Below are 14,547 nucleotides of genomic sequence, written 5' to 3'. Positions count from 1 at the left end.
GTCTGTAACATACAGCCATTACGTTACCGGTCCAGGGGACATGGACAGCTGCACACCTGCTCCACCTGCAGCTCGGAGAGGGACAGTTCCAGGAGGGGCACGTCGGAGTCCAGGCAGTCGTCGATGACGCACAGCGCGACGCAGTCCGCCGTCACCTGCGCAGTCCCGAGCTTTATGTACTCTCTTGCTCTTTACTATACTCTACTACATTCTAATTAAGATTTATATACTCGTAAAGTCTAAGTAAATGAGACCATCAAAAATACAAATCTATCCAAAAAAGTTAGGTAATGCGTGCACAACTATTTAGTTTTATTAATTATTTAGTTATTTTTAGTTATTCCAGCAAGTTGATATTTTGTGAACCCGCAATACAATGTAAAGTGTTCCATTGCGTGCAGTGGTGCAACAAACAACAACACTAAAAATTAAAATCTTTCGATTACTAAATGCTGGGACAGCCGTTGTACTATAGAATTGAGAATTAGAAGAAATGGGACAATGGGTACTTCAAGGTAATAATTAATTGATGTCTATGGACTCTGGTAACCACTGAACACCAGGCGGGCAGAAATCTCATTAATTCGCTTAAGTATTAAAAAAATTTGGAACTCTCAGTATTTTTAAAACCATCAATCGACTTTTAGGTCTTGTTTGTTCTCAATAAGAAGCCGCGTCCGTGCGCCCACCTGCACCGCAGCGAGCGGCCACACGGCGCTGGGCGGGCTCGCGGGGGGCGGGCGCGTGCGGGCCAGCGGGGGGTGCGCGCGGGCGTGCGGGGGGTGCGCGCGGGCGAGCGGCGCGGGCCAGGCGGGCGGCGCGCGCATGTACACGCTGTTCGCGGGGACGTCCTCCTTCTTCAGCGGCTCCTCTGCTTTACCTGTGCGTCATAACGTTCAGGTTTCATCGTCAACTGTCAATGAACAATTTGGACGCGAGATTGGGCTGTAATGATGTATTGAGCTCACCCGACAGAGCGGCCCGCACTTGGACCGGTAGCGACTGCAACATGGAGGCGAACATGCGCATGTCGTGGTACGAGAGTCGCAGGTTCAACGTGCCCATTTGTACCTGCTCAAGGAAGTCGCAAAACTTCGATTATTAATATAAATATTTGCTGTAAAAAACTAAAAAACACACTTGTAATTAGCTCAACTAAAAAATAGAAAACAATTTTCTATAAGTATAGAAAAAAAATTTTTATGGTAAAAATGAGTAAGGTCGCACGAGATACCACTAGGCTTAAAGCGTTACTCTTGAAGATCCAGATCAGAGTATTCGCACAATGTTGTTTTATTATTGTATAGTCATCGGCCCTCGATAAATGAACCAAGTTTCAAATCAACGCGACTGACTGGATTTGATTAAGATCCCGCCTACTGTTTAAATAAAAACAGTATTTCCAGAAATGAATAAGGCGGAGGGTGAAGCTGCGTCCACCTGCCCGCGTCCCCGGGTGTACGTACGTGCAGGGTCCGGTCGGCGTGGAGCGTGAGTTGCACGGCGGCCGGGTCGATGATGGACAGCGCCGTCTCCTCCTCGAGCCCCAGCACGCACGAGAACACCTCCAGCTCCGACAGCGAGCACGACACCGGCACGGAGCTGCCGCCCGCGTAGCGCAGCACGGTCGTGCTCTGAAACCGCCCCACGTTCAGGGTTCTGCACCCGGGGAGCGCGCGGGCCACGGGGACAGTGTCCGCCGCCACGCGGCCTCGACCGCTCATTGTAAGAATCGAACACTATTTCCGTTTGCAATCTTCGTTATTATTATTATTATTAAAAGTTTTTTTTTTTTGTGTATCTCAGGAATGTGGACAAGATAGGACTATTATAAAAAATTACATTATTATTTTAGCAAAATATTTTATAATAATTATGGACGACAATATTGACAATAATTATTAAAAGAATGTAAAACGGCTTTAGTGGACTGTGGGCCGAGGCTCACCCGCAGTATGACGGCGTTGGTGTCCCAGAGGGACGCGTCCTCGACGAGCACGAGCTGCGAGTCCGTGACGTTCAGCTTCAGCTCCAGGCGCGGCTCGTCGTGCGGCGCCGCGCTCGAGCCGCGCGCGTGGGACGACTCCTCGCTACCAGCAAATACAAACTACTTCATATTGAAATTCAATGAGATTAAAACAATGAGACGACCTCACGCGCGGAGTTCCCGCTCTAGACTTATTCGTTATAAAATAAATAACACTTTTTGACAGTTTTACAGACTTTGTAGCCGCCTAGAGTCCGGGCGGGCGGCGCCCTCTCTGTCCGGTGCGTCTCGGCACTCCTCGTGTCTTAAAACGTTTACCACATAATTAGCGACCGGTTAAATGTTCTATAATTACATGTTGGGTTGGCCTGCGTCTGCTGACGGGGGCGGCGGTTGCAGGATGAAGTTGCCGGCCGCCTCCCACCAGTCCAGGATGGCCATGAGGCGCATGTTGTTGATCAGGATGGTGTACGCCGAGGAGTCCTGCCGCTTCCTGTTTACATGCGAGACTATGAACCATTAGCTCGTCGTGTCCGGCGGGGGAACACGTCCGGCAGTGGGTACATCGTCATTCTAAGTACACACGTGCTTAACCAAACGATTACTACGATAATAAAATAACGTCGTATATCAAGTTAATAAAAACATAGATATACTTAATTATTATAGCGGTACGGCGGGCAGTCCCACTATTCTGTCTACGTTTACGCTGCGGACGGCGGAGTGGCGAGAGAGACTTCAATCTCATGATTGGACAGCGACTCTCACTTACCACGAGATGTCAGGAACCTTGTTCACGTACATGCGCCACAACAACTATAAGTTAATTCAAAAACATTTAATAATCTGTATTGAACATTGTAGGAGGCGCGGCACCTGGCGTGCACCTCGGCCTGCACGCTGTGCGGGTGCTCCGGCATGGGCTGCACGATGCGCGCGAACACGTTGGCGCGCCGGTTGGCGGGCTCGGCCGCGAAGCGCGTGTCGCTCACCAGGATCTCCTGCACACAACGCGCGGTGAGTGAGTGTGTGCGTGCGTGCGTGCGGGCGTGCGGGCGTGCGTGCGGGCACACTACGTAACCAATAGCAACCTGCGACACTAAGTCGATGTCCTGGCTGAGGTCGGAATATATCTCGACGAGCAGACGCGATTTGATGAAATTGATGCAGGCCAGCGACGTCACGCCGTGCTCGGGCTCCAGGCGCACGGTCACGTCGAGCAGCTCCAGCCTTATGGACAACGTGGTCCACACCTGCGGACGGTACGGAGGCGGTACAGCCGGCGGCCCCCAAAGCGTCTTCGCTCGGAGACGTCGGTTTAAATAATATACTTTTGTGTTATACGAGTGCTATTATGTAATTATTGGTAGCGTGATTCAAGTGTAGAGGCTGGGGCACCTGCTGGTGGGGCGGCGGGGAGGGCGCGGCGGGCGCGGGCGGCAGGGTGTCCCCCAGGTTGTGGTCCAGCACGCCGCGCACCACGCCGTACTGCGCCGCGTCCACCGAGCACACCAGCGTCGCCAGGGTGCCCTGGATGGTCATGTCCGCCACTGTAATCATATACACAACGTATTAATTACTATGACAACCACTTTATTCTTCTTTTCATGAAATTTTAGAAAATATCTGACGAAGACTAGCAACGGCTTGGTTCTGGTGCATTACTTCAGGAGTGAGCGACGGTAAGCACTTTGTGTCGGGAGAGCCTCGCTGAGTTGTGATACCAATGTGTTGTACGGTTACCGTTGTGTGTGGGGTCGAGGTTCCGTTCGATGCAGAGCAGCAGCTGCGCCGGCGCCTGCAGCAGCTGGGGCCCGCGGCCGCACCGCAGCGACAGCCCCTCCAGCTTCACGGTGCGCACCTCCAGCAGCTCGCGCTCACCTTGATGCAACCAACATCTCATCGTCACCTCGGCACGGGTGGTAAGACACCGAGCCACGTGCGGGCACGCCAAGGGTAACTGAACGGAAGCTACAATCTACGATTCATACATTTTGACATACGTCAATCTGCATTGCTGTCGTAATTATCATTGTTAATAATTTGATAAATTTTATCGTTTGGGGGACTTTTTGGCGGGAAAGCAAGGAGTGAAGTTGTGTGATTTGTTTTATTTTGTCTATTTAGTGTTTCTTCAGGTTTAAATGTGCAATAACGGTGGTTTATTAACTGTTTAATATCTGTGACAGTGCACAAATGTGGGAAAATGAAACAAAGCCGCTGGACGTAACTTCTCGGGATCCTCCAAAAAGTCCACTAAAAAAATCTCAGTAAATGACCACCATTTTACTGAGATTATATTTCATCCCATATCATCTGATCTCATTTCATTTAATTTCATCCTAGTTGATTGATGTCTCACATTAATCATCTTCATTTCATTTCATAGTATCATATTTCATAAAACAAAATAAAATATATAAAAGATTAGGCTGTATGGTATGATACATATGCTTTTCCATTTGGAAAAATAAATCTACTACTACTACTTTATTGTTAGTTGTATATTATTTGATTTAATGGGGTATGTGGGTGCGCGCCCCAACCACTACAATTTGTTTTTACTCAGTTGATCCATTACTGTGATTATTGACTTTTATAAAAAATACTATTTTTTTGTCATCTGTACTGAATGGCTGGACTCACTGGCGTCGGCGTCCCGGAGCGCGGACACGGTGCCGGGCTGGCCGGCGCGGCGGAAGGCGGTGTCCAGCTCCAGCGCGTCCAGGCGGGCGGTGAGCGCGCGGGCGCTGCGCCCGGACACCGGCACCACGATGGTGGGCGCCGCCGCGCGCAGCCGCACCCGCACCCGCGCCGCGCGGTCCCGCCGCTCGGGGGGGGACACCTGGGGACCCACACGACTGTCTCGCTACCTACACCATTATATGTGTAGCACCGTCCTAATACCACATGCATTCATTTACAATTTTAAATTCCTTGTTTTATTGTACTTTAAAATTTATTGTAATTACAATTATTGACCTTAAAATTCTGTTAGACTTTTTTTAAATAAAAATGAATGAGAATAAAACTTCCTAAGAGGTGTGTGGAAACTATCGTGAATGGTCTATAGTTGTAACATGAAGATAAAATACCCTATGTTAAACCGATAAAGTCATTTTAACCATTTCGGATACTGCTTAAAGATCGATAATACTGCTTTCGGAATATAAATTAAAATAAAATTTAATATAAAAAACAATGTTGACGTGTTAAAAAAATCATATCATTAAAGTGAAAAACTTTCAAAATCTGTGTAAAAGTATGGACAATGGACATACAAGTGAGGTGCGGTAACAACCTCATAGACCTTCCCTATTATGTATGTACCTTTAAGGTTGAATTTGAAAATCCCGCTGTGTCCCCTCACCTTAAGCCTGGCCTGCATGATGACGCGGCGCAACAGACTGAACTCTGCGGCGAAGGTCTGCAGCTCGTGCACGAACCTCTTGGTGTGCACGTACGTGACCGCGCCCAGCTCCACGCTGAGGCTGGAGTCGTGGCCCGCCTGCGCAGCCTCCGCGCCGCTCAGCCTGCGGGCGCAGTCACCAGTTAGCTTCGTGCTACTGTTCCCTGCGCGCGAGGTCAGCTCCCGGACACGAATACACACTTAAGGCTTCGTCAAACAGAACGCGTACTTAGCGCGCGTCAAAGCGCTACGCTATGACGCCGAGATGTGATGTACTACTGTGGTAACATACCGTCAAACAGAGCGCCAGCGCTATAATAGCGCGGCGTTAGTTTAGCGCTCTGACGCGCGCTAAGTACGCGTTCTGTTTGACGAAGGCTTTAATAGGTATAGGGTTGCCGTTACCGCCCCTCGTGTTACTGGGGGACGGGACCTTCCCATTGTTGTCCCGAAATATAATGAAGTGCGGCAGAGGTACCTGCGGTAGTGGAAGGAGAGGGCCGGCGTGGCGTGGGTCCGCAGCCGATTCCTCCAGAGCGGCGCATGAGGCGTGAGGTCCTGCAGACAGAGCGCGGCGAGGCGCCCCCGCAGCTGGCGCGTGAGGCCGGTGGCGGTGGCCTGCAGCCTCACGCGGCACAGCAGCGCACGACACGTCTCCCCGCGCCCCCCCACCACCACCACGGACAGCGACCTCACGGACACGTCCGTCTGTGAGACCGTGCCCGCCGCGCTCTCCGACTCCACTGGGAGACAATTCATTTGTTATCATCTTATTGCCCCGTTATGTCTGATACTGAATACTTTATTGTGTTATAGTACAAAAGATAATCGTTGCTCCATGGTGGTACTTGTCTGTGCGTAGTTCTCGTGCACCTGTAGCGACTAACATTGAAGTATCATGAAAGAGCAATAGATAGTGGTGGTGTCGCGCATTGCTGTGTCGGATCTCACCGGTCTGCGGGTCGTCCTGTGGCGGCCCCGGCGGCGGGTCGTCGTCTCCCGCGATGCCGAAGAAGTCGAGGACGGCCACCCAACTGTCGATGTTGATGACCAGGTTGAGACTGTTGAATTCCACCGTTGTCAGCTTAGATACCTGTGGCGGAGGGAAATTTACAATGTTTTTACGGTCCTACGACTTAAGTGCGTGTTCGTCAAATTAATTAGTGGTCATGGAATTTGCCTTCTGATATTTGGTTTCGAACTCTGGATGCTCGGGGTCCGTGGTGTGCACGGACACGCAGACCAGGTTGTCGTCGTCGGACGACGGAGAGTCGTCAAACTGCGCGTCGTCTTCTGTATCTCCCTCTCCTTCGGGCGAACAAGGAGGCGTGGCTCCACATTTATTTTCCTGCTTCTTTGCCTTGTCTTTTTCCTACAAGAAAATGTTTGTTGAAACATTATATAAACCTAAACTAAAACGAATCTACCAGTTCACGGAGCTAACTGCGTGTCCCATACTTGTGAGCACTCTAGTAGTGATGTTCGTCGACACAAAAACAAACAAACAAATCGAAACCTGACATTCAAATACTCGCAGTCACCCAGCTCTCCACGATACCGACACTGTCCGTTTTCTATTTTGATGTTTTGAGAAATATTTATGAATTTTATGTTGTCAAAAGTCTTGAGCGCTGCTGTGTGTATGTTCGCACTACATGCGCTCGTGTCGACGTACCGGGGACTGGTCGAGCGTGGTCCCCGGGGACAGCGAGCGGGGGCGCGGGGCGCGCGGCGTGCGGGGCGGGGCGGGCGCGGGGGGCACGGAGCGGGCGCGCGTGCGGGGGCCGGGGGGCGCGCGTCCCACGTGTGACTGCAACAGCAGGCGATGCCTCGGGTCCCGCCCCGCTACCAAGTCCTCCATGCGGACACCTTGCAGGCGGACCTAGATAATTACATTTTATTTAAGTAAATATTAGTTTTTTTCTATTAAACAAATATCACATTCCTATTTTTGACAAAAATAATCCCATGAATTTCAATATGACATTGCTTATTTTATTCCCAAAGCAAAAACAAAATATTACTTATTCATAATAGCGACGTTCGTACGTCGCAATTAATTGGATACGAATGAATACGAATACGTTGGATGCGTACACTATACGCACACCAACAAAAACTAGTACACCAAAGCTTCCGGAAACAGCTTCGCCTTTAGTTATAGAGCGATGTATCGGCGCCACTCGGCTGTCTCCTTACACTGGCAGTGACGTCATATGCCATTCTATGTAACCTTAGTATTTGATACAGATCTAGTGAGTACAGGCGCACCTGCAGCGCGGTGTGGTGCGGGCGCGCGCGGCGGTAGTGCAGCGCGAGCTGCTGCACGGACAGCTCCACCAGGCTGCGCTCCCCCTCCCCCACGTCGGCGCGCAGCCGCACGCTCAGCGCCGGCACCTCCGCGCGGACTGCACCACCACGGGACACATATATTTATTTGTTTAAACACAAGACATGTTCGCTTTTAGACATTTTCTTATTTTATGATGACTCCTTTTCTGATTATTCGTCCACTGACTCAATGAAAGCTGAGACGCACGTGGGCGACTTATTTTATTTAGGAAAGTTATGTTTAAGAATGAACGTCGGGCTGGTATTTTAATAAACATATTCGATAAAATTTACGAATTAACAATAGTGCGAAATCTCCAAAAGCGAAGATTTTACGGTCCCTGTAACTTCGTTATCCAGGTTCGACTGTTTAATAAACAAATAATTTTGATGAATGAAAATGAAAAAAAAAGGTTGAATCGCATGAAGTAATCACCGATGAGCGGGATGAAGTGCGGTGCGGGCGGCGCGCTGGCGGGGCGCGGCACGGCCAGCACCGCCGCGCGCACCGCGGGGTCCAGCCGCAGCGTAGGGACCGCGCCCTCCACCACCGACCCGCCCTGTGCAACAATACAAAAATAAATCACCATCTGTTTTGTTCCGTTGAACGCAATACCCTTCGAGAGCCGACGGCTGGCATGCTGCTAACCAGAGATGAACACAAACTATTTTTTAACTATTATTTAAATATGTAGTTTGTACACACTAGATGCTTGTACCCACCCTACAGCAACCTAAGATTTATTTGGTAAGTTAAAACTAATTATAAAACGAAGTATGAAAGCTGGGTCGCTCACGTCGTGCAGTCCGTGCGCGGGGGGCTGGTGCGAGGGCGCGGGGGGCGGCGCGGGGGGCGGCGCGGGGGGCCCGGCCGCGGAGGACAGCGCCTGCAGCAGCTGCTCGTACTGCTCGCGACAGGCGGACAGCTGCAGCCCCTCCACTATTTTCCCGGTCACTTCACACTGCACACAGACACAATACCTCAATTGTCTATAGCGATATTCCGCTAGTTAAGGTGCCGTCAGCTGTACGAGCCTTTAATTCTATTGTGAAGAATTAAAACATGCTAACACGAAGAATATCGCGAGCCTTTTGCTCAGGGCGATGAAAATCACTCGCTGGTTTCGTGGATCACGGGCATGACTAATATGAGCTTCCACAGTCAGCGCAGAAATGATGTTTAAGAAGGTATTCCGAACGTGTTAATATGGAGGTGAGGTGCAGTCGACGCCAAGCGTGCAGTCAATTGGAGTAGATTTCGAAAAGCAAACAAGCTGGCAACGTCCTATGTGTTAATCAATTACCCGAGCCTGTACAGAACAGAGCACAAGCGGCAAGTGAGTGCCGCTACACGCCTATACGTGAGAACGAGAGTGAGACTGAAAAAAATTAAACTGATATTTTGTGGAGGCTGGACATTCGAGTAAGGTTGCGCTGCATCTGTACCTGGTAGACGACTTCCCCGTCGAGCTCCTTGTCGCAGTAGTCCAGGGTCAGCTGCAGCGCGGTGTCGTGCAGCACGGGCTTGCCGGCCGACACGTCGTACGTGTCCTCCATGCTCTCGGCGGTCAGCGGCCGGTGCTTCAGCTTCTCGGCCACGTCCAGCTGCCAACCAACCACACATCGCATCACACTCACGCCCGCGCGACACGGCGGGCAGTGGGCGCGGCTCCGTACCGTGGCCAGGGCGATGTCTCGCAGGCGCACGGTGTAGGCGGTGTGCGCGGGCGGGCCGGGCCGGTTGGCGAGGCTCATCCGGCCCAGGTGCGCCACCAGCACCGCGCTGCTCTCCGCCGACACCGGCACCACCACCACCGGCGACTCCAGCTCCACGCTCACGCTGCAACACTCCACGCCCTGTACTCCTGCACTCCTGCACTGCTCTCATATAGAATCTACACAATTACTGCTACTCTAACGTACTACTACGTACTATCAGAATCACTCTATTTATTACAAAATCGTCAACAAAATTTGAGTATTAATAATTAATATAATAGTACGAGATCTCGCTGCAGGTTGGTGTGCTCATCGACTTTTTTTTAAAACCAAATTTTTATGTTTATTTATAATTAAGAGAATATATATTTACTAGGGTGCCTATCAAAATTTGGAGCCATTATTTTTAATTAAATTATTTTTAATTGATTTTTGGTAAAGAATTTCGTTTATTTATTTTTTAAATAAAATAACGTTTACATCACGGTAATTAATATGAAGATTCTAAAAAATCACGGTTGCCGTTGCGCACCTGGCCGCACCTCTTTGCAGCCAGGTGTAAACAGGTATGATTTCGATAAATTTATACGTTTATAACCTATTTTCATTAATTATATGTGAAATTGAAGCTAATTTTTTTCTATTAATTATCATATAAAGTTGCTTAATTAAATCTGGCCGCAAATAAGGGTTACTGGCTGTTAAAGATAATAAATATTTAAGGTAGAGTGAAAGAGAGTTAGCGCGTAACATCATTTGTCAGACGAGGACAGCGATTGCCGGCTGTGCGACGCTTTTGCGCATGCGTCGAACGTTAGTGTTCTCAACCACCAGGGAGTAATAGAGACGACTTATAATAAATACTCCAAAAAATATGTAATTTTTTTCAAAATGACAAATTTCTAAATTGCAACAAAAAATTAATATTGATTTGATATATCGACGGTCTAGTTAGCAATTTGTCTAACTCCTTATTTTTTAGAGGGTGACTTTTTTTAACATTTTGATGAAGCAATAATCCAATTACAAATTATTTGAATGATTCAAACTAAAATATTATATCTCTATTAGATATTAATGATATTAAATGTTTTTTTAAAGCGTCGCAAAAGCGTCGCACAGCCGGCAATCGCTGTCCTCGTCTGACAAATGATGTTACGCGCTAACTCTCTTTCACTCTACCTTAAATATTTATTATCTTTAACAGCCAGTAACCCGTATTTGCGGCCAGATTTAATTAAGCAACTTTATATGATAATTAATAGAAAAAAATTAGCTTCAATTTCACATATAATTAATGAAAATAGGTTATAAACGTATAAATTTATCGAAATCATACCTGTTTACACCTGGCTGCAAAGAGGTGCGGCCAGGTGCGCAACGGCAACCGTGATTTTTTAGAATCTTCATATTAATTACAGTGATGTAGACGTTATTTTATTTAAAAGATAAATAAACGAAATTTTTTACCAAAAATCAATTAAAAATAATTTAATTAAAATAATGGCGGCCAAATTTTGATAGGCACCCTAGTAAATATAACTAGTCAGGTCATAAGTATTGTCACAGAGTAAAAACTTTTCTTTTAGAATGCTGGCCACAAAAAAGTTTATTGAATTCGAATTTCGAATTGTTCATGAAAATAAAAATGTAAACTTTTAGAATTTTACTCATTTTTAATTATGGAGTGGACGCTTAAAGAAGACCGTGTTGCAGTTATTGCGTTGCATCGTTGCGGTTACGCGCCAATTCAAATTTTTAACATACTGAAAAATTTGAATATAACCAAAAGATTCGTTTATCGTACCATCAAACGATACAATGAAGACTCTAGTGTAGATGACAGGTCAAGAAGTGGTCGCCCTCGGTCTGTTAGGACTCCAGCAGTGATAAAAGCTGTGAAGGCGCAAATTCAAATAAATCCCAAACGTAAGCAGAAACTGTTGGCCCTTCAGATGGGGTTAAGCAGAACCACGGTGAAAAGGGTGTTAAATGAAGACTTAGGGCTTCGGGCATATCGAAGAAAAACAGGACATCGTTTGAATGCTCGTCTAATGGACCTGAGACTGAAGAGATGCCGCGCTTTGTTGAAGCGGTACGCGGGAAAAAAATATCGGAAAATTCTTTTTTCGGATGAAAAAATTTTTACCGTAGAAGAGAGCTACAACAAACAAAATGATAAGGTGTACGCACACAGTAGTGAAGAAGCGAGCAACCGTATTCCGCGTGTCCAACGAGGTCATTTTCCATCCTCGCTCATGGTATGGTTGGGAGTTTCTTATTGGGGCTTAACAGAGGTACATTTTTGTGAGAAAGGTGTAAAAACGAATGCAGTTGTGTATCAAAATACAGTCCTGACGAACCTTGTGGAACCAGTTTCTCATACCATGTTCAATAACAGGCACTGGGTATTCCAACAAGATTCGGCGCCAGCTCATAGAGCGAAGAGCACACAAGACTGGCTGGCGGCGCGGGAAATCGACTTCATCCGGCACGAAGACTGGCCCTCCTCCAGTCCATATTTGAATCCGTTAGATTACAAGATATGGCAACACTTGGAGGAAAAGGCGTGCTCAAAGCCTCATCCCAATTTGCAGTCACTCAAGACATCCTTGATTAAGGCAGCCGCCGATATTGACATGGACCTCGTTCGTGCTGCGATAGACGACTGGCCGCGCAGATTGAAGGCCTGTATTCCAAATCACGGAGGTAATTTTGAATAAACTTTAGTGTCATGAGAATCTATGTTTTGTTAAGTTCATTTTGGTATATGAATGGTTACATAATGAATAAACTTGTTTCAATTATTTTACATTAAACATGTGACAGAATTTATGACCTGACTAGGTATATTCTCTTAATTATAAATAAATATAAAAATTTGGTTTTAAACAAAAAGTCGATGAGCACACCAACCTGCAGCGGGATCTTAGACTATAAACATTAACTGGATCAATGTCTACTAGTGAAAGAATAGTGGCGGATGTGTCACACTAACTTTAGTGTTACCGCGATATAAAATCAAACAAACTCGCGATTATTAAATGCAAATGATGCAGTATCTGGAGGAGCGCCGACAACTGTATGGTTTGTAGTCCACAATGGCTACCTCAGCACGACGCTGTCGGACGTGAGGTCTGGGGGCTCGTCCAGCGAGGTGCCGGTGCTGGCGGTGCGCCGTCTCGGAGACACGCCCTCCGTCGACTGGGACAGCTTCGGGTTGGAATACAACGACTCCCCTCTGAGAGAAAATACACGTGGCAAAATATTGTTTCATTATGTAAACCAGATTTCACTCAGACTGATGTGGGAATCAAAGCCACAAGTCCTGCCACAAATATACAATTTGACCCCTACCTCGGGTGCACGAGTCCTATGGCCATGTCGGCGGCGGCGGCTCGGATGGAGCGCGCCAGGTTGGACAGGTACTGCTTGAACTCCGTGAGGCACGACCTCAGCTCCAGCAGCAGCGCGTTGGAGTGCGTGTACCACACCCGCGCCACCTGCACGCTCACGCGCACCTCCACCACTCCACGCATGCAAACATTTGTACGATATAGTGACGTCGCGACGGACGAATTTTATAGTGCAGAGGAACAAACAATTAATTTTTTTGAAATTACATTGAAGCCATTTACACATTATAATCAATTACAATTTACTATTTTAATGGATTCTTGTGTTCTGAAAATTCGGTTTATATTTCAACTTTGCGGCGGATTTGGTCTTTATAAATATATTAACCGAACAGAATGAAAGCAAGTTGAAACGGCAAGACTGACAGATGCGGGGGGACCGGGGGCTACCTGTCGTGTCGGCGGCTCGCGGGCCCAGCGACCGCTCCACGTCGAACAGCAGCGCGCGGGCGGGCGGCGCGGGGGGCGCGGGCGCGGCGGGCGGCGGGGGGGCGCGGCCGGCGGACAGCACGCGCGCGTGCACGCTGCGCTCGCACAGCGACACCACCTGCACGCCGCCCAGGGACCCGCCCACGGACACGCGGCTCGCGTCTGTACGTTATATTGGAAGGACTGAACCGATTGAAGCTCATAATTGAATTAAAATTTCACAACTTTTACAGGCAATAAATAAAAGCTCGCATTTCAGGTCAGCTTATTCAATTTGACTAAGTTACCTAAAGTGGCTTGTATCTTGGCCTCGCTGAGAGTGGCGGTGGCTATCTTCCTGGCCACCACGGCGCCGTCGTGCAGGGCGGCGCGCAGCAGCAGCACGCCCAGCCGGTGGAAGTCAAACGTTATCTCTGTGCGCACTTCTCTCTACAGATCGATACACACATATAAGCGCCCTGCACTCGCGATGACTCTCCGAACTTAACTTCAGCCACCTATTATTCTACTCTAAAATAAACTCGCTTCCACGATTTTCTCAAAGCTCTATGACATCAAACGTCATTTGAGAAGAGAAAATCGACGGCGACATATTAGCACCATATACCACATGAGACAAGCGGACTATGCGTTCATCGACTAATGGTAGTTCTTCTCCTGTCTGCCCTCACTCCACTGTGCGGGGTCGGCACAGTTATTCAAACAAATATTATTCCATACCTAAGTTTAACACTTATACAATGTGACCCTTAATTATTTGTTTCATGGTAAGATGTGCACACAGCGTTGTGTGGCTCCGGCACACAGCACCGCTACCTGCGGGATCGCTACAAGTAATACAAGTGACGTTGTTGCACCTTGGGCGCGTCGTCGGGCGGAGGGCTGGCGTGCGCGGCGGCGGGCTCCGGTCGGGTTTCGTCGACATCCCCTTGCGTCTTGCTGGTCTTGGGACCCATCACACGCTGAGCAAACCCGATTAACTCGACTATAGTTTCTTGATTAGCTATAAATATACATGTCAAAATGGTCACTGATAAAATGTAAATCAAAAATATTTTTCACTTTCGAATAGTCTTTACTAAATGGAAATACAATTCCACCACTGAAAAGAATCTGAAAGAAATTCACGAACTCCTTTAGGAGAGCGACTATGAAGCCGACACGGGAATAAACTACAAGTTTCAAGTGAAAACCAATATTAATATACTAGCTAATCTACTAGTACTAGTTGCCGGCGAGTGTCGTTAGGTGCGGTC

The 14,547-nt window shown here is 47.9% G+C and overlaps 1 protein-coding gene across 1 annotated transcript in view; it reads right to left on the bottom strand.

The window, feature by feature from the left end:
- Nucleotides 1-14,547, bottom strand: part of LOC101735537 (intermembrane lipid transfer protein VPS13D) — a 51,371-nt gene that overhangs the window by 25,415 nt on the left and 11,409 nt on the right. The window contains exons 21-46 of the mRNA XM_038013239.2: nt 14,149-14,294; nt 13,579-13,720; nt 13,253-13,453; nt 12,804-12,975; nt 12,556-12,687; nt 9,405-9,567; nt 9,174-9,332; nt 8,525-8,689; nt 8,164-8,287; nt 7,668-7,804; nt 7,072-7,278; nt 6,577-6,768; nt 6,348-6,489; nt 5,875-6,139; nt 5,358-5,520; nt 4,634-4,832; nt 3,731-3,868; nt 3,386-3,537; nt 3,079-3,240; nt 2,864-2,988; nt 2,343-2,480; nt 1,949-2,090; nt 1,467-1,634; nt 969-1,071; nt 690-880; nt 57-155 (exon numbers count right to left, since the gene is read on the bottom strand). Of these exons, the coding sequence (XP_037869167.1) occupies nt 57-155; nt 690-880; nt 969-1,071; nt 1,467-1,634; nt 1,949-2,090; nt 2,343-2,480; nt 2,864-2,988; nt 3,079-3,240; nt 3,386-3,537; nt 3,731-3,868; nt 4,634-4,832; nt 5,358-5,520; nt 5,875-6,139; nt 6,348-6,489; nt 6,577-6,768; nt 7,072-7,278; nt 7,668-7,804; nt 8,164-8,287; nt 8,525-8,689; nt 9,174-9,332; nt 9,405-9,567; nt 12,556-12,687; nt 12,804-12,975; nt 13,253-13,453; nt 13,579-13,720; nt 14,149-14,294 (4,127 nt within the window). The remainder of the gene's footprint in view (nt 1-56; nt 156-689; nt 881-968; nt 1,072-1,466; nt 1,635-1,948; nt 2,091-2,342; nt 2,481-2,863; nt 2,989-3,078; nt 3,241-3,385; nt 3,538-3,730; nt 3,869-4,633; nt 4,833-5,357; nt 5,521-5,874; nt 6,140-6,347; nt 6,490-6,576; nt 6,769-7,071; nt 7,279-7,667; nt 7,805-8,163; nt 8,288-8,524; nt 8,690-9,173; nt 9,333-9,404; nt 9,568-12,555; nt 12,688-12,803; nt 12,976-13,252; nt 13,454-13,578; nt 13,721-14,148; nt 14,295-14,547) is intronic.

Source organism: Bombyx mori, chromosome 10 (genome assembly GCF_030269925.1).
Source record: "Bombyx mori chromosome 10, ASM3026992v2".
NCBI lineage: Eukaryota > Metazoa > Arthropoda > Insecta > Lepidoptera > Bombycidae > Bombyx > Bombyx mori.
This window is presented reverse-complemented; position numbering and strand designations above follow the sequence as displayed.